At 47.9% G+C, this 20,372-nt stretch overlaps 2 protein-coding genes across 4 annotated transcripts in view; one reads left to right on the plus strand and one right to left on the minus strand.

Moving 5' to 3' along the window:
• Window positions 1-165: 165 nt before the first annotated feature.
• On the plus strand, window positions 166-10,683 carry LOC149334890 (DGAT1/2-independent enzyme synthesizing storage lipids). 2 transcript variants are annotated; one of them, XM_089551539.1, is made up of 8 exons: window positions 173-431; window positions 517-606; window positions 1,098-1,269; window positions 1,765-1,932; window positions 5,874-6,131; window positions 9,133-9,208; window positions 9,284-9,347; window positions 9,980-10,683. In XM_089551539.1, the coding sequence occupies exons 2-8, from the start codon at window positions 526-528 to the stop codon at window positions 10,070-10,072; spliced, it is 912 nt and encodes a 303-aa protein (XP_089407665.1). In that variant the 5' UTR covers window positions 173-431; window positions 517-525; the 3' UTR covers window positions 10,073-10,683. The 2 variants fall into 2 exon arrangements, with proteins under 2 accessions (XP_089407663.1, XP_089407665.1); XM_089551537.1 differs by having other exon boundaries at window positions 166-431; window positions 9,284-10,683.
• The window catches only part of LOC149334891 (uncharacterized), a 42,364-nt gene continuing 31,013 nt past the window's right edge, over window positions 9,022-20,372 (minus strand). The window contains exons 13-17 of one of the 2 annotated variants that reach the window (XM_089551530.1): window positions 19,666-19,797; window positions 17,318-18,949; window positions 13,619-13,791; window positions 12,276-12,415; window positions 9,022-10,198 (exon numbers count right to left, since the gene is read on the minus strand). In XM_089551530.1, coding sequence (XP_089407656.1) covers window positions 10,093-10,198; window positions 12,276-12,415; window positions 13,619-13,791; window positions 17,318-18,949; window positions 19,666-19,797 — 2,183 coding nt within the window. In that variant the 3' untranslated portion in view covers window positions 9,022-10,092. Of the gene's footprint in view, window positions 10,199-12,275; window positions 12,416-13,618; window positions 13,792-17,317; window positions 18,950-19,665; window positions 19,825-20,372 lie in introns of both variants that reach the window. The other variant, XM_089551529.1, reaches the window with a different exon arrangement.

Consider the following 20,372-nt stretch of genomic DNA (forward strand, 5'->3'; position numbering starts at 1 on the left):
CTGCTCAAAAATCATCACAAATACATCTGAGCAAGAGTGCTATTACGCGACAGTTGCCTATTAAGTGGCTTCCTCCCCCAGAAAGTCAGTTCCGCAGCTAGAAGCAGATTAAACAAGTGGCGGTCCCTGGTAGAGGAGGCAGCAATGTCGTCATTCATCCAGCCAGCTGACGGCAAGTTGTTTATGTATGTGGCGAAATACCGCCGTTGCCGCTGGCATGGGAGAAACTAGTTTCCGTTGCATTTTCCTGTTAGGTGCAAGGTCTACCGCTGCGCCAGGGAAAATGAACGCGCTATCTTAGATGGTCGGATCAGACAAGCAGCAGCTTCTGTTGGCGGAGGAGGGAGATCAGAAAGTGCGGGCAACGTCGTCGCCGATGCCGTCGAGGTTCGCCCGCGGATAGCAGTATTGCCTGAGGAGGAAATGCCCAGGTGAGCTGCTCTTGAGCCAGGTGATCGCCGGCGGCGGCGGTGGCGGGCCCCTCTTACTTAACACGGGACTTTTTGTGGCGTCCAGGCAAGCTTCATGGAGGCGTTGGGTTTGTTCCACTGGGTCTCGGACCTCGACTACTTCAACTGGCTCGTCTGGCTCTTCACACCAGTGGCAGTTGAGTGCGCTTACTTTCTGGTTTGATAATAGGCGTGCTTCAGGTTTCTGGTGTCGGTTGCGCTTGCATGCCGGAAAAAGAAGAAAATTACGCGCGCAACAACGTCGCATGCGCGGGGCTTTCCCCGGTGCGCAGTAGAGAAAGTTTGCGGGACCAGCGACGGTAAGCTGCCTGACCGCATTGCTCGAGAGTTGGGCAGTGGATTGGGTCAGTGGCCCAGCAATCGCGAGCGGCTGCTTGGCACGTTTCCGAATGTGTCAAGGGTGCGTTTCATGCGCAATTTCTGGGCCACCGTATGGCGTCGTCTGCTGCCCAAGTCCGTCCTCCCAAGTGGGACCATTTGTTTTTTTTCCCAGTTGGCCTTCTACCCGAACTGCGGATGCTTTGCAGCTAGCGCCCACCTACGACCAGTTGCTTCACAGTTGGTTTTGCAGCCAGTCGATCCCATTTATATTCCCAATTGAAGATTTGCACCTGGGCCGTGCCGCAGGTGGCCTTCCTGCTCCCGACGCTCATCATCGCGCTGCTCTACTGTTCCATCCTCTTCCTGCACATCTACCGGTACCGGCGTCCTCTGCGGGACGCCTATGCCCGCCACTTTTGGGACGGGGCCCGGTACACTTTGGCGCTGCTGTGGTCCGGCCACGGCCGCGTCTGGCACGGTGAGCGAGGCCGATCACGTAGTACGCCGCAGCTGGCTGTCGGGGGGCAGTGCCCGCACAGCTTTCGCAGCTGGCATTTGCGCCAGTTGCTCGAATGGAAAAGCAGCGTCGCAGTCTAAATGGCTGTTGCAGGTGGCAGATACATGGACTGCACTGCGTGAACCGAAAGGGAGCCTTCCTGTTTTCTGTGGAAATGGGACTTTCAAGCACCGCTAACAGGACACTGTTCCTTACAACTGCCTTAGCTGCATGGAAAACTGCCCTTAGCAGCATCTTTCACACAAACGCCATATAGTAAATCCTGCAAGTCATGGAACAGAGCAAAAAAATAAAATAGAGCACAGCCTCTAGTAAACAAACGCAGCAGTTTGTACACCATTCACCAGATCAGAAATGCGCCTTTATGAATTGCAGTGTCATTAGTGGAGCTAGTGCCGATTGTGGCATGCTTTTTATTTTGGGCCTGCTTGCCCTTTCTGCCCATGCTTAATGCAGGTTATGAGGTCCAAGGTTTCGAGAACATCCCAGACACCGGTGGAGCACTGCTCGTGTACTACCATGGAGCCCTGCCTCTCGACTATTACTACTTGCTGGCCAGCTGCCTGCTACACAAGCGTAGGCTCATCCGCGCTGTTGGCGACCGCTTTCTGTTCATGGTGCCAGGTCAGTGCTGCTGCTCGGTAGAGCAACCTTCCACAGGGTGGAAAGAGAGTTCCAGTGCAGTGCAATTCCGTTCTCTCAACAGTACAGTATTGCAGCTTTTAGTTTCACATCCCTGTTTGTCTCCAAGCTTTTAGTGTGCTGGCACTGAGATCCCCACTCAGGTTCCGCCGCTGTCTGTCTCTCTCTAGGTGACCCTCCTAGGGGGTAGGTTGGCCACTTAGACAGACAGACAGTGGTGAAATCAGCGAGTGCGGGTCTTAGTGCCACCTAGGTCACCTGACCTTGTGACGTCATCACAACCTGCCGACCGGGCTGAGTAAACTGCCCACTGTGGCAGGTGGTAGGCCTCACGAGCCCCCACGGGTGGTAGTACCTGCCGTCACATGGCAGTGGCGCATCGCTAAACACTGCACCAGGAATGGTATAAGGACTCCCAGCTATCTATGAATATAAAGTAGCGAATGCCCAATTCCGCATATCTATCGCTATTCGAACAACTTCTATCCGTAAACAATGAATCCTAACACCGGAACTGGAGTGAAAACGGAAATTCTAGCGTACCAATTCGCATTTGGCCTAATGACTCTATATCGTCTCAATTTTTAAATGGCCATTTTGGCTAGTAGGCATTTCAAAAATTCGACCTAAAAAGTAACATGCACGCTCACCCAGAAGAGCCAATTAATGATCTGCCTGTTGTTAACTCCGGGTGTAGAAAAATAAATTGAAGCAAAAGTAGTTTGAGCAAGGAGAATCGAGCCGCATCATGCATGTTCAAAAACATGTTGCTGATCGATTGTGTCACAAAGCCAATGGGAACAAGTACTTGTAATTGTGCTTAAACATTCTCATAAAATGTATCCCTTTTTGCAGCTATGTGGCACTGCTTAATTGGAATTAAGCTGCGTGACTGCGCTGTTGAGAGAATGGGATCATGCCCCAGCATGTGGTTTCGTGCGTTAAACAAAATCTGCAACAAGTACCAACTGCTGCATAGCTCAGAGCCCCTCCTGAAATGCTTCTGCCTTGGCTAAACCACTGGCTTGTTCGTGCTTGGGTCTAACAGAGTGTGCCGGAAAAGCCATCGACCCGAAGACCACAAGCTGACGTGAGCATATAGACGCTTGTGAGACGACCAACCGGGCAGTCTCCTGTGAAACATTAACAACATTAGCACTGTGAAAGTGTTAATGTTGTTCTGTGAGTAAGGTCTCAGCTAGTCATGGAACACTTTCCTTCTTGACCTTGAAGATGTAGCATGCTGCTACGTTGGCCCTCAGCTTGAGATGGCCATCGCCAAAAGTGATGAAATCATGCTTACCAGTGTCATGTTGCAATTGATATTACACATGTATGTCGATGTCTTTTGGCACAGGAAGAATCAAGCTTGTGGTTAGATGCATTGATCTGGCATGTCCAGGTAAATCCCCCTGGGCTTGAATAAGGTCACTTACTTCACCCAGGGATTCTCCTTACACATTGGCTTGCATCGTTCCTTATTTTAGTTGTCAATACTAATAGATGGCTGTCCTTGCCATCTGCGAGCTGCCCCAATTCAGACAAGGTATACAAAACTGGTCTTAGGCCTTACCCCTTGACCAGAAGAGATATTGTTTTGACAGAGGTGCTTAACGTTCGTTTCTAATGGCTGCACTTGCAAGGGGATATCAGCAGTAGATGCTTCATTAGGCTGCTTTTCATGCAGCAGGCTTTTGTAACATGGAACAAATTCTCCTACTAGAGGAGCTGGAACTGAAACGCTAGTTCCTGCGCAAGCTTCTTGAATTATGCGACATGGTGCCATAAACTGTGTATTCTGTCTAATGAGGTGTCGCTGTAGCATCAGCATTTAGCAGAGTGGCTGACCTCAAGGTTGTAGGATCGAATCCCACCCATGGTAGCAGCATTGCGGTAGAGGTGAAGTGCTAAAATGCTCATGGTATGCACTACCAGTGAATAGTAAGAGCCCCATGCAGCTTGAACCAATCTGAAGCCCTCCACTAGAGCGTTCTTCATAGCCCACTTGCAGCTTCAGCATGTTAAACCCCATGTGCCACCAATTGAGAATGCAGAGTATTTGTACACCTGAACACTTTCATTACAATAGCTAGGTAGGAGCCTTTCAAATACAAAGTACTTTTTTTTTTTTTGCTCTCTCAGGTTTACAAGAGTGGATCCTTTCTTTTAACCCTTTTCTCTGTTTCTTTCAATTCTCTACATTCTTTTGTGGCTCCATTTGCATCAGAGCGGCTTTTGTCGAACTATTGAACACCTTATCTCACCATTGGACAATATTAAAACTGAAGGCACAGCGCACGAAAGACAGGACTAAGGTAGGGACAAACACAGCGCTGTGCATTAACAATGTACCGACTAGCCCAAACAAACACCTTAGTATTGGACAATATCTCCGCATGAGAATGGAAAGCATTCAGAGCGAATTCTTGAAAATGAAGAATAGGGCATTATGACAATGCACAATTGCTTGTGCATTTTGAGTACTGCATATGGTGCCCGTTCTGTTCTTCGTGGTCTACTAGCAGTGTTGAGAGGAACAAAAAAACCCCCTCAAAGGCAAAGGCATCTTTGGTGAAAAATATTTCACTGCCTCTTTCCGGAGCACAGCAACTTCATACAGTCAGGTGGCACCTTCGTGCTACCTCCATGGGGGAAAAAAAAAAAAAAGTGTCAGGTGACAAAAACTATTAAAATGAACTGTACATACAGCCTTATAGTAAGAATACCACAGGGTAATGTTGCACTGCAACTGTTCAGCTGCCATGAGGTTGACGGGAAATACATAGATAATACATCTGACTTTTTGCTGCTTAACATTCGCCCTGTCAAATCGGTGAAAGTGTGCACACCAAACAGACACCATTAATTTTACACACCAGTATAGTCATTTTTAGTGATTCATAGAAATGGCAGTGTGCTGCTATGTTAAAGCAGTGCTAGCTCACACAATCAGTAACCACGAGTGCAGTTTGCTTTCTAAGCAGAATCTCTCTTCTAGGTTTCTAGGCAAAAAATTGATTTCAAGCAAATGAATTCCATCAATCATTGGTAAATGTGTGTTGTGATAAAGTGGACCCAAAAAGGTTAAAGCACAAGTACTATGTACAAAACCAGCTGTACTAAGATTTGTATTGTTCCCTCCAGGGATGAAATATATTGGTGGCTTCTGCCAACAGTATAACAGGGCTTCCACTTAGTGTTTGTTGTATGGAACTCTGCGCATTGCAAGAAGTGCTGTATTCCGCTTCATACATAGCAGTGAACACTGCGGAGGTTGCAGAAGCAGTGCATTCTCAAAACCATATTATTCCGCCACGCATCAGTCGTTTTCCCGAGTTCAATTACTATTCAACACGATTAGTGTTTGTGTGCGTGCTCATATACTTTTTTACTCCTCTGTCCACCTTCACATCATAGCTATAGAATCGGCCACTTCTAAAATCAAGAAGCCCATGTCCACTCTTCTGTGTGCTGCGTCCTTTTTTCTGTGCTTCATCTTAAGCTAGACACCAACTTGCCTAGCAATGTTTTACTGCTATGTATCACATCACCACGTCACTCTTCTCGAAGTCTTGGTGAACCGCATGACGAAAAACCAAGTCCAGGACGTTGCCAGTCACATAGTGAAATGTGCCTGTGTTCACACCGATTGTATGGCGGACTACTTTTCGGGTGCGGACTCAGCCTGCTGTGCATGAAACGAAGTATAGGTCTAGGCCTCTTGTTGGCTTGACAGTACTACACGGCACAACCACCTTTGCATAGTTCCCATCATTGGTGAAGTGCCATATCGGTGGCTCAAGGTTTCCGCTTAGTGTTTGTTATAAGAGATGCTCCATGCATTGCATGAAGTGTTGGGCCTATGCTCGAAGTGTTGGTTGGCACAAGAGTACTGAGAGACGCCACCTCTTCTTGCCTTGCAGGCTTCAAGATCCTGACAGAGGTGTTCAAGGTGAGCCCAGGCACTGTGCAGAGCTGTGCCCAAGTCATGCGCGACGGCAACCTGCTTGCCATCGCCCCTGGAGGTGTGCTGGAGGCCCAGTTTGGCGACGAGCGTTACCGCCTGCTCTGGAAGAAGCGGCTGGGATTTGCCAAGGCTGCCATTGAGGCTCGTGTGCCCATCATCCCAGTCTTCACACAGAACATCCGTGAAGCTTTCCGATCAGTCGCCTTTGGCCGAGGTACTGCATGCACAAGCTTCTCGGCGATGTTTTGCTGTGGGCCTAAACCTGGTTTTGTTTTCCATGTGCAGTGATGAGTAAGTGAGATTAGTGCAAGCCACTGACGATCGGCGTGACAGGAAAAAAAGAAAAACTCGGCAACGGCCAATTACCACTCCTGTGCAAGGAGAAGTTCTGTAACAGCAGCTAGCCATAGTGAAAACAGTGCAATGCCACTGCACATAGAGGCCACCACAAATTCGTGGCACAGTGATTGGCATAGTGCCGCACTCCCCATATGTGTTACACTGCCAATAATGCCAACGATGACACAGAACCAGGAAACATGCCCTTAGCTGCTGTTGCAGTAAGATGGCTTTTTGCTGAACCTCCTGTTAGACTTTGGAGTGGGGAAGGTCTGACACACTCATTTTCTGTGAACCGCAGCAGGTTATTACTTGGCTCTGGTGACCAGACATTCGCACTAACCCTTTCTTGCAAGTTTGTTCAGCATGAGGGAGGTGCCCGAAAGTTGTGCAAGAGAACATAGGCATTAGAAAATCACATTCAAAAATCAGTGAGTAGTTCACAAAAAAAGCATCTGTTAAGCATGCTAAAAGAAAATCTACTCTGAATGCCCTTGCAACACTTGTAGTCAACCCATCTAGCCGTTGTGGGTTGCATTCATTCCTGCAACTTATCTTTTATTGCATAGGGTGGCATATTTTCAGTGCTTGCTTATAACCCTCATGCATGCATGAACCATTCAGTTGTGTTTTCCATGAAAAGTTAATGTTAGTTAGCGTGCACAAGTTGAATTGTTCTTGTAAACCACTTTTTTTTTTTTTTACAATTCAGATTTGAACAAATTCAGCTTAAGAGTTTGACTCATAGAAAGCACACAGTTGTTTGCGCTCCAGACATCTGAATTCAGTGTGATCAATCATTGAGACTCAAAGGTCTTTAAAAGTTTTTTAATCTTATGCACAGTCCGCCTTAAGCCTGTTTCACATGCAAGCGAATATGCTAGCGAATCCTGCCGCCACAACGGCGAGCGGCAAGGTTCCAACAAGTTGGAAACTTGCACTGTGTCGCGCCGCTCAATCGCTCAGTCGCTTGCATGTGAACCAGCCTTTAAGCTGTGCCTTAATTATAACTGAAAAACCGGATAAATCGGGCTGCCAATGCAGTCCTAGCTAATGCCTACTCAAGTCTATAGCATTGGACGCAGCTGGACTCATACCGGTTAATTCTGCCGTGTCGCGGTCACATCAGCGCAGTTCAGGCTTCTACCAATTGGGGCAGTTGTACGTCGACAGTGTGCACAGAGTAAAGCACCCGAAGTAAGTGTAAAGAATCGTCGTCATGCAGTTTTCATCTTTGAAACTGACGACCACCACCCAGGTTTTGAGCAAATAAATGCACCTCGTAGTTTCTGGGAGTTTTCTGGCAAAGATCTTTGGACATTTTTTCTCGGTTCCGTGCAGCCCATATTGACATGGTTCCAACTGCTGCCACTGCTTCGCAGGTGCGCTGCGAAAAATTGCTGCTTATTTTTTCTCACCAGATGAGGCTGAATTGGAGCAAAACATCCAACTCCTGTCCTGCTGCTAACTAAAAGGCCGACTGTTCTCGCGATATGCGACCTCACTTATTCTGGTGCAGAGCGAGTATTGCATACTATAGTTTTTGATCGTAAAAGGATCGCTGGCTTCCAGTGAGCTACCTCTTGGGTCAAGTCTTCACTGGTTTCACAAAAGGTGTTGGGCAAAGCAACATTTTGCTAAGTCCACGCTAGACTGTTGAGCTGCTGCGACTTGTAGCTTAGTTAACATTTAGCAGCAAATTTAGCATCTATATTGCAAGTGGGGCACTTTTCTTACACAAACTAGCAAATGCAGTAAAGACTTTCCAAACCAACGAACTTGGTAGCACATCCACCATTTTGCCACCAGTAATACGGTAGAACCTCGATTATACGACTTTCAGGGGACCGTGCGAAACAATCGTATAATTGAAAATCTCGCACAAGTAATGCATTCACGTAATGAACATGTCCACTACTCTGACTTTTAAAAACTGATTAAAGTTTGTTAACCTGCGCATTATAAAAGCGCTAGTTTTCGTTCTACAAGAATTAGTTCAGAGACTGCGCACAGCTAGGCTTTTCAGCATCGAAAAGGGGCTTTAGGTGAGGTGCACGAGCACTCAGTTCCTGAACTAACATTAAGGGGGAACTAACATTTGTTACTACCTCTACATTAATTCGTGCTGGTATGAACATACAGCCAGTTTCTCCATCAGCAAAGCATGCAGAAAAACTGGGCAGGTGAGCCACCTCGCACCAACGAGTCAGAGTCCGAGCTGTCGGCAGAACCGCCGTCGCATGCTGGATCGCATTGTTGACCTTCTCAGTCTATTCCAATTTGGCACCAACTTGGCTGATGTTATGTCTGCCAGAATGTCTTTCTGGATGGTCCCCGCTGGTCGTTGTACGAAGCGGGGCATGCATATTTTTCCATTGTATAATCGAGGCCTTTAATGCATTATCCCTATGGGAGATTCGTAGGGCCCGTGCCATTTAGTCGTGGAATGGGGGACACATAGCCAGGGTTCCACTGTAGTATATTTTTCCCCTGAATTTCTAGCATCATGTACATCTTGAAAACATTTCTTCCGCAATCCCTCATATGTTTGAATGCAATCATGAAATGTTAAGTGACACTTTGTGCACGCCTGCAACAAAAATGGCTGATTGCAATTGGCTTTCTTGAGGCCTGAATTCGTTGGGAAACGAAGAAATGAAATAACAAGTGACACCTCAAAAGGCTAAAAAAGTAGGTATGTCACGATCACAAAAATTGAACCACGTGGAGCGAAGCTTGCATGCTCCAACAGGCAACAAAAGAAGTTGCACGCTTGAACAACGATTTATTCATGTACTCAGACACTGAGCTGGCACGGCTGCTGCTTCCCAATCCAGTCCTTTACATGCGCAGGCACATTGTTCACAATGGTGCAGGTCTGTTCAAGAGGCTGTATGACAAGACGAGACTACCCATCGTGCCCATCTACGGAGGGTTCCCTGTCAAACTGAGGTGATGTGAATGCCTGGCGGCTTAGAAACGAAGAGTGGGGAGGGGAACTGTTGTTGAGTTGCACCTGTGTTGCAGGACCATAATAGGGCCACCCATTCCATTTGACCCGAACGTGTCACCTTCGGAACTGGCCCACAAGGTGAGCCACCTACAAGCTGGTCGGCTAGGAGGAAAAACCAGTGCACGGATTGAGAGAGCATACTCCGTTTCGCACGAAGCAAGCTGTGCAGCCCTACGATAATGCATACAGCCTAGCTTTTAGCAGTGCACTATACGTGCGTTTGCATGCATCGGGGCGTAGCGAGGAAACAGTTCATTAAAACTTCCTCAGTGGCGGGCAATTCCGATCCAAATTTCAAAAATGGGAAGATATCTACACTTACTGTACACTCCAGAGTATTCAAAAGGTTGCCGTGTTCCGCTGTCAATACTCTGCATTATCACACATCTCCTTTCATGCTAAAATTTCGCGCACATTCATGCATAAAACATTTGCATTAGAATTGTCCCACCACATTGGAAGCAATCAAAGTTGCAGACAGCTGTGGCAGAGGTCTATGCGGCTGCTGCTCAGAGGGATAAAAAGTCTTTCGATTTAGGTTACCAATGTCTCGCTGTGACTTTTTTTTTTTTTTGACATCCAAGTCTTGAGGGCACAAGCGGTCCAGAGCCCAGAACAGCATGGGGCTGCTAGACTGCTGATGGCAATTTTCTTTTTCTTCCTCCAGCTTGGCTAAGCTGGTGTGTATGTGTGTGTGTGCACCTCCACAGGCGTCCACTGCAGTGGAGGCCCTCATCCGAGAACACCAGGAGATCCCCGGGAGCATTGTGCGAGCTCTGGCGCAGCGTTTCAACCGGACCTGAAGGGGGGGCCAAGTGGAGAGCTACCGGGGCGTGGGCTTCCGCCGAATGGCTTTGCGGATGCGACGCTGCTGCTGCATGGGTCCACCGCTGCTGCCCGTGGCGCTGAACGGGTTTTCGGTCTCCGACCTGCACAACCACCCAGGGACCAACCAAAAGATCATTGCAACTCGCTAGGCAGAAGAAGAAGGGAGCGCACACTGAACGAATTTCTGCCACATGGGCTGCAGCAGTCGCGCATCATCCTCCCTTGGGACCCGCCTGTGTAGAAACCCATAATGTGCAGCCTTTGCCAGAGGTTTGTAGGCCCTCAAGTGTGCGGTTGCGAAGATGAATCCAGTCGTGTGTGTGAAGCGGCCTGAATACTTTTGACGAAAAATGTTTAGCTTAGTGCCTAAGCAGTCTCCCAAGAGGTGTGAAATGCACGGATGGACTTGGTTACTTCAAAGTGGCACATGGAGAGCACCAGCTTCTCAACTGTTTTGTTAAGATATTGCACTGAGACTTTGTGAAAGCATGAACAAAAGCGTGGAAGACACCCTGTACGACAGCACTGGGTTAGAGCCCAGTTATGCTCATCTATGTGCAGCTTCCAGTAAATATCGAGTTCCAGAGCCTGTGGGCAATCCTTTCACACCACATACAGCTTTGCAAGATGATGGCATTCACTGCTGGTTTATGGGGGCTTTGCATCCCAAAGCGACTTGGGCTGTGAGGGACGCCGTAGTGAAGGGCTCCGGAAATTTTGACCACCAGGGGTTCTCTGACGTGTACTGACCTCTAGAATTTCGCCTCCATCAAAATTCGACCGGTGTGACTGGAATCGAACCCGCATCTTTCGGGTCAGCAGCTGAGTGCCGTAACCACTGAGCCATCTCGGCAGCTGACTGTTGAACAAAATGTTCAGAACAAAGTGAAGTTGGCCTCTATAGAGACATTACTGCATTCTGATGAATATGCTGCTAAAGACAGAGCTCTTGTCTTCCCGTCCCGGTTAGCTCAGTTGGTAGAGTGACTGCTCCGGTGGTCCCGGGTTCGAACCCCGAACCAGGACAAATTTTTCTTTAACTACGAAGTTTATGAGAAAGCCGTATAGCTTTCCTTTGTAGCCGTATGGCTGCGCTCGGGTGGATGTCGATGAGTAATTACTCCCTTATTACAAATCTACTCCACCTTGGGGGATTCCCCTAAACATCTGACCAACACAGTTCCCACTTTGAGTCGTAGATCAATTCGCTCTCGCTCTACCATAAGCTTGCCATCCCGGTTAGCACAGTTGGTAGAGCGACTGCTCCGGTGAAGTGGTGGTCCCGGGTTCGAACCCCGGACCAGGACGAATTTTGCTTTAACTACGAAGTTTCTGAGAAAGCTGTATAGCTTTCCTTTGTAGCCGTATGGCTGCGCTCAGGTGGACGTCGATGACTAATTACTCCCTTATTACAAATCTACTCCACCTTGGGGGATTCCCCTAAACACCTGGCCAAGGCAAGGCTCCTATAAACTATAAAAGATTGAAGGGGAACGGGGTCGTTGGGGTTGAAAAATCAAGAAAAGTTCAATTTTTCGGAATCACATTATCTGAAATATGCAGCCCATATTCTGCTCTATATGAAGTTTTTCATTCATTGGATGAAGCATTAGCTGTAATTATAATTTACAATTGCAATTTATACCTCATCTCTGTTTTTCCTCATTTTCTCAAAAACATTTTGGCTAATAGCAAGATTACAAAGAACTGTGATTACAAAGAACTGTGATGCCATTGGTGAAATGCAATTTGAAATATTCCAACCTGAAGTACTTTGCAGCAGAAGAACGTTGATTCAAGAACAGTCTGGAGCACTAAAATTTCCATTTTAGAACAGTAAAACACTAATTTAGAAGTACTTTTCAGCATGTAGCTTTTATTTCCTAAATCTCTTTTAAGTTGGTCCTTTCAAAAAGCAGTTACAACCCTGTACATGCAGGATGGTGCAATAGCGTGCAAATGCTACCACCCCGTTCAGGCCATGGCTTGTAGCATGACCTGCAGGGCATGGTGTGCTGCTGACATGTGATACAGGAGCTAATATTATTACTAATATTATTACTGTTCAATCATTCGGACCATTTCTCAGGACCCACTGGGGCCGAAAAAATCAGTCGGTGTCCGTAACTGTGTAAGCTGTGCTTGGTGTGTCCTTTTTGAGAAGGAGAAGTCACTCACATGCCGCCGAAGGGTGGTGCTGCTTGTGGCATGAACTGCATGGGGGCTGTCTGGCCAAATGGGGTGCCAAAAGCCTCCTGGGCCGGCGGCTGCTGCTGCTGCTGCTGTGGCTGCTGCAGAGGTGTGCTCGGTTGGCTTGGCTGCACAAAGTTTATGAATTATTTTTTTAACAATCTTAACACATGTAGAACTAGGAAATCTGTGCAGAAAAACACATCAGTACAACATACAACAAAGGAAAACAAGCTCAGGCAGCTTCACCACTTCATGATTGGGAAAAGAAAACTGTGACGTTCATCACTCCAAAGCTACAAATGGGCTACGAGGGATGCCTAAGTCGAGGGCTCCAGAGAAATTGGGACCATCTGGGACCTCACTGCGTTGGAGAAGTGCGGAGAAACTCGTAATGACGTCATAGCGGCAGATATTTCATATGTCCACTGCCTTCGTCTACATGCTGCAGCGCGTCTTCCGATGGCGCCGAGCAATGCTTCATGAGCTTCACCTTCAATGGCATTCGTTCTCTTCCTTGAAACTACCGCTTCTTCACTGGAAATTTAAAGCCGCCGTACGTGACGTCATCACTGGGGCTTCTGCCTGTCGCTGTGCACTGCAGAAAAGCCTGAACGCCGATGCCCCTTTAGTCGGCGATTACATCACCATTTCAAATCCTAGCGCAAAAACATTTCGCATGCTTTTTCCTGCAACTTTCACACATTTGGCTCGTTTAAACTTATCGAATTCCGAAACCTCTCAAGTTGCCCTTTAAGGTTAACTCTCTTCACTTTTTTCAAGCGACTCTCCAAAATCTTGCGGAGAATGCAGAAGCAGGCGAAATGTAGACTGGAGATAGAACAAATGAGATGACTTGAGTCATTTTAGTGACTTAGCACTGGCCATTAAAGCCATTCAGGAACTGCAAATCGCATAGCACTTCAGCTAACTTTACAACCCGTGCTTTGGAAGCACTTGCATGAGAGGAGAGCAATATGCAGCAACTTGCCCGAAAAGAAGTTTTAATGGAGAGGAGCCACACAGCTAGAAAGCACCTTCAATGCCATGAGCAGCAAAAACATGAAATGAGGAAAGGGAGAATGTTTAGTCCTGTATAAGAATTGAAGGTGTTGTGGAAAAACTGGCGAAGAATTCCAACCACCACCATTTGACACAATGCTCTGCATACCAATGGGCAGCCTAAAATCGTCCTTCTCAGATTTAAGGCTTCCGGTGCATAATGGTATAACTGCAATGATGTGCTTCTCGGACCATACACCAAGTGGGACCACAGGAAAACAAGAGGCAGCCAAAGGTGTCCCGCTACGTGGGAAGGGATGCCCATTCACCTGTGCTCCGAAGCGGAATACTCCGCCAGCCGTTGGACCAGTGCTGCCGAACTGGAAGGTCACCGGCGTGGTGGTTGCCGGCGGCGGCCGGAACACAAATGACGGCTGGGTAGGCGGAGCCGCTGCAGGAAGCCCAAAGCCCGTGCTGGGTGTCGGCTGGCAGCCAAAGCCACCTAGAGGGTCATGGGAGACGCCACATCATTGGCATGGCACAAATGCACGAAGCGTTGCACAAATGACACACCGCTCCTTTTTTAAAATTCTTTTTCAAAATTTTTTTCTGGTCTTTTCACATTTAGCTTGGCATCTCCAAAAAAAGTTCTGACTTCTATGTCATCAAATTCCCCTATTGGTTAACATAGGTCACAGGACCTTGCGACATCATCACAACCTGGCCACCATGGCACGCGGCAACCTGCCCACAGGGTTGCGAGCTACCTGCCTCCCGTGAAACGCAGCAATGAAATTCATCATCATCATCAGCCTGACTACGACCACAAGGACACAGGACTCTCGCATATCTCTGCAAATGACCCTGTCCTGTGCCAGCTGTGGTCACCCTATCCCCGCAAACTTCTTTTCATCCGCCCACCTAACTTTCTGCCGCCCCCCGCTACACTAGCCTTCTCCTGGAATCCAGTCTGTTACCCTCAACGACCATCAATTATCTTGCTTTCACATTACATATATGCCCTGGCCAAACCCATTTCTTCCTCCTGAATTAGACTAGGCTGCCATCAACCCACATTTGTTCTCAGACCCACTCTGCCCTCTCCCTGTATCTTAGCGTTACACCTATCATTTTCCTTTCCATAGCTCGCTGTGTTGACCTTAACTTAGCTGAGCCCATTTCATTAGCCTACACATTTCTACCACATTGGTGAGTACCGGTAAGATACAGCTGTTACATACTTTTCTCTAGTGGGATATTGGTAAACTGCCATTCGTGATCTGAGAGATCCTGCCAAAAGCGCTCCACCCCATCCTTATTCTTCTAGTTATTTCACTCTCATGATCCGGGTCTGCAGTCACTATCTGCTGTAAGTACACGTATTCCCTTATCACTTCCAGCACCTCACTACCAATTGTAACCTGCTGTTCCCATCTGAGACTGCTTGCTTTTCTGAATGCTAGTTTTTAACGCAATAGTGATAAGGCTCCCGTTCCACAGAAAATCCGGCATTAATCCCTGGAGTAGCTACCTAGGCGGGTCGCCTAGGTCACGTGACCTTGTGGCATCGTCACAACCTGTCCACTAAATTGTGAGCAAACAGATCACCATGGCAGGTGCCAGTTAAATTAATGATTGGTTGTGAGAGGAAGAGCAACTTGGGCCGCACAAGACCCACCAGTGACAGCATCTGCAATCGCAGGGGAGTGGTGCATCGCTTAACCGCTCCACCACTGCGCCAGGAGGGGTATGAGGACTCCCAGGGGTCTATGAATGCAATGTCGAGAAAGACCAATTCCGTATACATATCTACGCATGAACCCATTAACACTATTGCGTCATACCCTTGAATGTAAAGTCGAGAAAGACCAATTCCATATATATACACGCATGAACCCATTAACACTATTGCGTCATACCCTTGAGGCAAAGCTAACTCTTTCCCTACCGCGCCCATTGAGCATCGTTAGCCCGCTAATGATCATTTCATGCCCCTATTTCAGAACCTTCTGCGTTGCTAGCGACGACGCTACAGATACAGCTTGTAGGCAAGGAACCTTTTCTTTTGTCCCGCGAGGGGGCACTTTCTAACGCACTGCAAAGAAATGAAGACGCGGAGCTGCACTCATTGCCCGCCTTGTTACCCGCAGATGATGCCTTCGCTGCTCGACTTCGGAGCCTTCCACGTTGCTTACAGGCACAATGCACATCTGGCTTGCAGCCGGAGAACTTTTTGCCGGAGAAGTTTTGTTTCCGATACAGTTTTTTTTGCCCCTGCAAAACTGCACTTTCTGAACGCGCTCCGAAGATGTGGTAGCATCAGAGTCGCTTGGCAGCCTCCACATGCGCGCCATGCGCTCTAAAACATAGCAAATCTCAGGATTCCATTTCGTCTGCGAGTGATTTAATCAACGACCTGTGCAACAACGAGCCTGAAAAGGCTGCAAGGCGCTGAAGATGATTGTTTTCACATCGGTGATGATGGAAACCAGCCTGAAACACAGGCGGCGGCGCTCCGATGCACAACTATAGTGTTTCCAGTTGTTCTTTCGTAGTAAGAATACTACTAAGAAATGATTTTTTTTTTGCACATAGTGAACAAGAAAGTAACAAACATTTTGCATATTTCAGAAAATTTAACATTTTTTTTTCTTTTTAAATACAAGCTTGTCTTTGAAAGTTTTGTTGAGTTTTTTTCCTAAAATCTCGTTTTTAGCAAATAAAATTTTTTGTTGCAACATGCAATTTGTTGTTTAAACTTATATGAATAGAAAGCACCTTTATTCAGCTCTGTTTGTGGGTATTACAATAAGTATTGAATGCAATAGTTTTTACAGAAAAAAAAAAATGTACTGACACCTTCAGAAAATGGTCATTTTCCCCATAGTATGGAAAGAGCTGTGTCCCCTCCAATTTTTAGACCCACCGCTCTGCTCTGCCTGTTTAAGTCATTGATCATGGTTTGCAATTGATCCCCTTAGTGAACCAGCAAGGCAATGTCAACAGAAAATTGCAGATTATTAAGGTATTATCCATTAACACTTATCCCCAGGTGTTCCCAATCCAGCCTCTGGATACTTCCTGTTAACAGGCGGTAAACAGCATTGGCGAGAACGTGTCTCCCTGCCTGACACCCTTCCTTACTGCAGACTTTAAGAGGACTATGACTGTGCAGCAGTGATAAACATCTTTCAGTATTTTTACTTAAGGCTCATCTGCAACTCTGATTTTGTAATGCCTGAGTGATAGCTAAGGTTTCGACTCAGTCAAATGCTTTCTCACAATCTTTGAAAGCTATATACCGGGGTTGGTTATATTCTGCCCATTTCTCTATAAGCTGACTGGTGGTGATGGTGTGAATATGGGCTATTGTTTAGTAGCCTTTACGAAAGCCTGCCTGAGCATTTGGTTGATTAAGTCTACGGTTTTCCCGATTCTATTTGCGATTGCCTTAGTAAAAATATAGGCAGTGGACAGTAAGCTGATTGGTCTGTAATTCTTCAAGTCCTTGATGTCTCCTTTCTTATGGATTGAGATGATGGTAGCATTCTTCCAAGCTTTAGGTATGCTCAACGTCATAAGGCATCGCGTATACAGCGTGGCTAGTTTATCCAGCACAATCTCCCCATACTCCTTCAACAGATCTGCTGTTACCTGATCCTCACCAGCTGCTTTCCCCCTTTGCATTGCTTCTAAGGCTTTCTTTACTTCCTCTTTCGTTTCGCATTTTAACGTGAGAACGTTAAGGCTCCCATTGCACAGAAAATCTGGCGGCAGATTTGCGAGCGAAAAATCCCCCGAGAAGCAACCTTGGTCACGTGACCTTGTGGCATCATCACAACCTGCCCACCAGATTGTGAGAAAACTGCCCACCATGGAAGCTGGCAGTTAAATTAATGATTGGTCGCGAGAAGCTGTGTCTTCAAGGAGCCACTGTACATTGGCTGTTTCAAAGTGACATGCACCACCTGCCCAACGGCACCAACCAACAAGGGGCACGACATGCAGGAAGGAGAAGGTCGGCTCACCTTGCATGCTGGTCGCAGTCGGGGCCACTGCAGAGGTGACAGCAGGCTTGGGAGTGGAGAGGGTGCCAAACGCGGGCGCAACAGTTGCCGTAGCACCAATGCCAAAGGTAGGCTGTGCCGCAGGCTGGGGCTGCTGCTGCTCCAGGGGCTTTGCTGTCAGGGTGCCAAAAGAGGGCAAAGCAGGAGTCGCCCCGAGAGGCGAGGCAAAGTTTGGCGCCGCCGCACTCTGGGAACCAAACGAAAACGTGCCGGCACCACTGTCAGTTTTCTGACCAAAGACAAACTGCGATGCCGGCGGGAAGGCTGGCTTGGGTGGCTCCACCGTCTGTGGTGCCGCTGCCACGGATGGTTCGGGCATGGCTGGAGCAAGGGGTGGGGCACCAGACAGAAGGCCAGGCAACTGACCACTGCTGCTGGTGCCCTGGCTGCTCGCCTGCAGCTGTTCTGTGGCTGCAGGAGTTGGCGGGATGGCGGGTTTTTCGGCCATGCCAAACATGAAGGGCTTTGGTGCTGCTGGTGCCGCCACTGTTGTTGCGGGGAGCCCAAAACTGAAAGGCTTGGCGGGGGCATCAGCGGGTGCTCCAAACTTCGGTGCTTCGCTGGCAGGTGTGCAAAGCTTTGGCGCTTCTCCTGCAGGGGCACCAAATTGGAACAGCTTGGCTGGCTCTGTGGTCGAAGGTGCACCAAGCTTGAGGGTCTTTGCTGGCTGCTGTTCCTCGGAGGAGCCGAACTTCAGGGGCTTCGCTGGCTCTGCTGTGCTGGAACCAAACTTGAAGGCAGGTGCCGCCTCCGATGGGGCAGAGCCAAACATGAACGGCTTTGCAGGTTCCTTCGCAGCCAGCCCAAAACTGAATCCTTTGCTTGGCTCCGATGCAGTGGGAGCAACCTTGACACTGTTACCTGCACCTTCAGCAGCAGAGGTGGTGCTTGGCTGGAAAGGCTTTGCTTGTTCTCCTCCGGCAGAACCAAAACTAAACGGTTTTGCTATATCTCCAGGTGTAGACCCTGACTGAGATGACTTGGCTGGCTCTTCTGCGGTACACCCAAACTTCAGAGCCTTTGCAGGCTGCTCTGCGGAAGAACTTACGTCAGAGGACTTCGCTGGCCCTTCTACAGATGTGCTCAACTTCAATCCCTTGGCTGGCTCCCCTGAACTGGCACCAAATGTGAACATTTTTGGGGGCTCTTGAGCCATTTCACCAACCTTAGATGCCTTTGCTGATGGCTCCTCAGAGGTACCAAACTTGAATGCCTTTGCCGACGGCTCTTCTGTGGTAGAGCCGAACTTTAATGCCTTTGTTGTCGACTCCTCCGTGGCAGAGCCAAACTTCAAGGTCTTTGCTGGTGCCTCAGTAGATGAGCCAAAGCTGAATGTTTTTGATGACTGCTCAGTGGATGAGCCAAACTTGAAGGTCTTCGGTGCTTCTTCAGTAGTAGTGCCAAAGCTGAATGATTTCGCTGGGCTTTCCGTAGATGCAGCTGCATCAGCTGGCTTTGTTGAGCCTGAAGTAGGTATGCCAAATTTAAACGGCTTGACAGCTGTATCTGCCGTTGAGAAGGGCACCCCACCAAAACCACCCGGGCCGGAGGAGGCAGGCAGCGTGAAGCTGAAGGCTGCCGCTGCCGCTGTTGCTGCATGCGAGGAAAAATGAGATCAGCAAAACTGCCACAGCGAATGCACGACTACAAATGCAAACGCAACACCCCTCAGTTCAGGAGTGGGCCAAGGTGACACTCTCGTGACATTCGTCCCTCACCTAAGATTCATAAGTCTACTGTGTGCCATTCTCTTAGCTTTTCTCTTTATTTGGGTGACATCACTGCATCCACATCACAACAGAATTTTGTTATATAAATTCAATTTCTTCCTAGAGAGGCAGACAGGGCAAGTGGAGGCTTGCCCAGTCTGCCCACTGACGTCACCAACTAGTCCAATGTAGGAGCATGGGTGAGTTGGTGACTCATCACTCTTTCCTGTTTCCGAGTCATAGTCAGCACTGGCACAACACAAGGAAGAAGTGAGAAAAGAAAATGCGAGCACAGCAACGCAAACTAGTGCTTACGCAGTTCACAGTGGGACAGATTTGTGCCGCCCTCTGTGTGCAGCTGCATGAACTAGTGCTTTACGCCATTTTCACCACTGCAAACAGTTGTCATAGAATGCTGTTACAAAGCTGTGGTAATCACTGGAGAGTTTTTTTTTTTTTTTGTAGCAACAATGTTCCCCGACCACTTTCGCTGCTTCAACCGACTGGCAAGTTAGAACAAACCCATTCAGCCGTGCATGAACCCAGCAGAGGCATTTGTAACCCAGCCCAAAGGCCCGCAGAAAGTCCCTGAGAGCTCACCAGCCGCAGAAGGAGCGTTGCCTCCACCAGCACACGCCCGGGGAGTCTCGCAGGCGATGCAGCGCACGGCCTCGGGCGAGTTTCGCACCAAGCATGTGTCGCACTCCCAACGGGAACCTGTGGCAGCACCAGCTGCAGCAGCAGCAGCAGTGGCACCGGCTGGTAGTAGAGACGGCAATGAGAACTTGTTAACTCGGGCTTCACGGAGATGCCAGAAAGGCACAAAGTTACGACTTCTGACAAAAAAAGAAAAAAAAAACTGGAGGGGACACCCAAGTTCTGCCTTAAGGTATGTCACCACCTTTGAAAAGGCGATTTTTTGTAAAAATGACATTTTTTTCTTTTTTATATTTCAGGAATCCCCAAACATTCAAAAATGTTTTGCAGCAAGAATAATGTTTGTAGTATCTAATTTTGTTCAAAAGTTATAGCCAACTTTCGAACAGGTGGTGAACAGTTCTGAAACCGAAACTAATGTGTTTTGGTAAAAGAAAATGATAACTCAACGATAATAAACGGCGTATACTGAAAATTTTGTTTTTTTTTTAGTAGTTTAATATATAAAAGATTATTCGAAGGCAATTTGTAAGGCTTCCTTTTTTTTTTTAAACAGTGCTTTAAATTTCCGCAAGGGGATGGATGCATGACGCTACAAGCATCTCAGTTGTTTACTTTGCGCGCGCTTCACGCTATCGCTTTGAATGCTA

This window comes from Amblyomma mixtum, chromosome 7 (genome assembly GCF_055824585.1).
Source record: "Amblyomma mixtum isolate Tamu chromosome 7, ASM5582458v1, whole genome shotgun sequence".
NCBI classification, from domain to species: Eukaryota; Metazoa; Arthropoda; class Arachnida; order Ixodida; family Ixodidae; genus Amblyomma; species Amblyomma mixtum.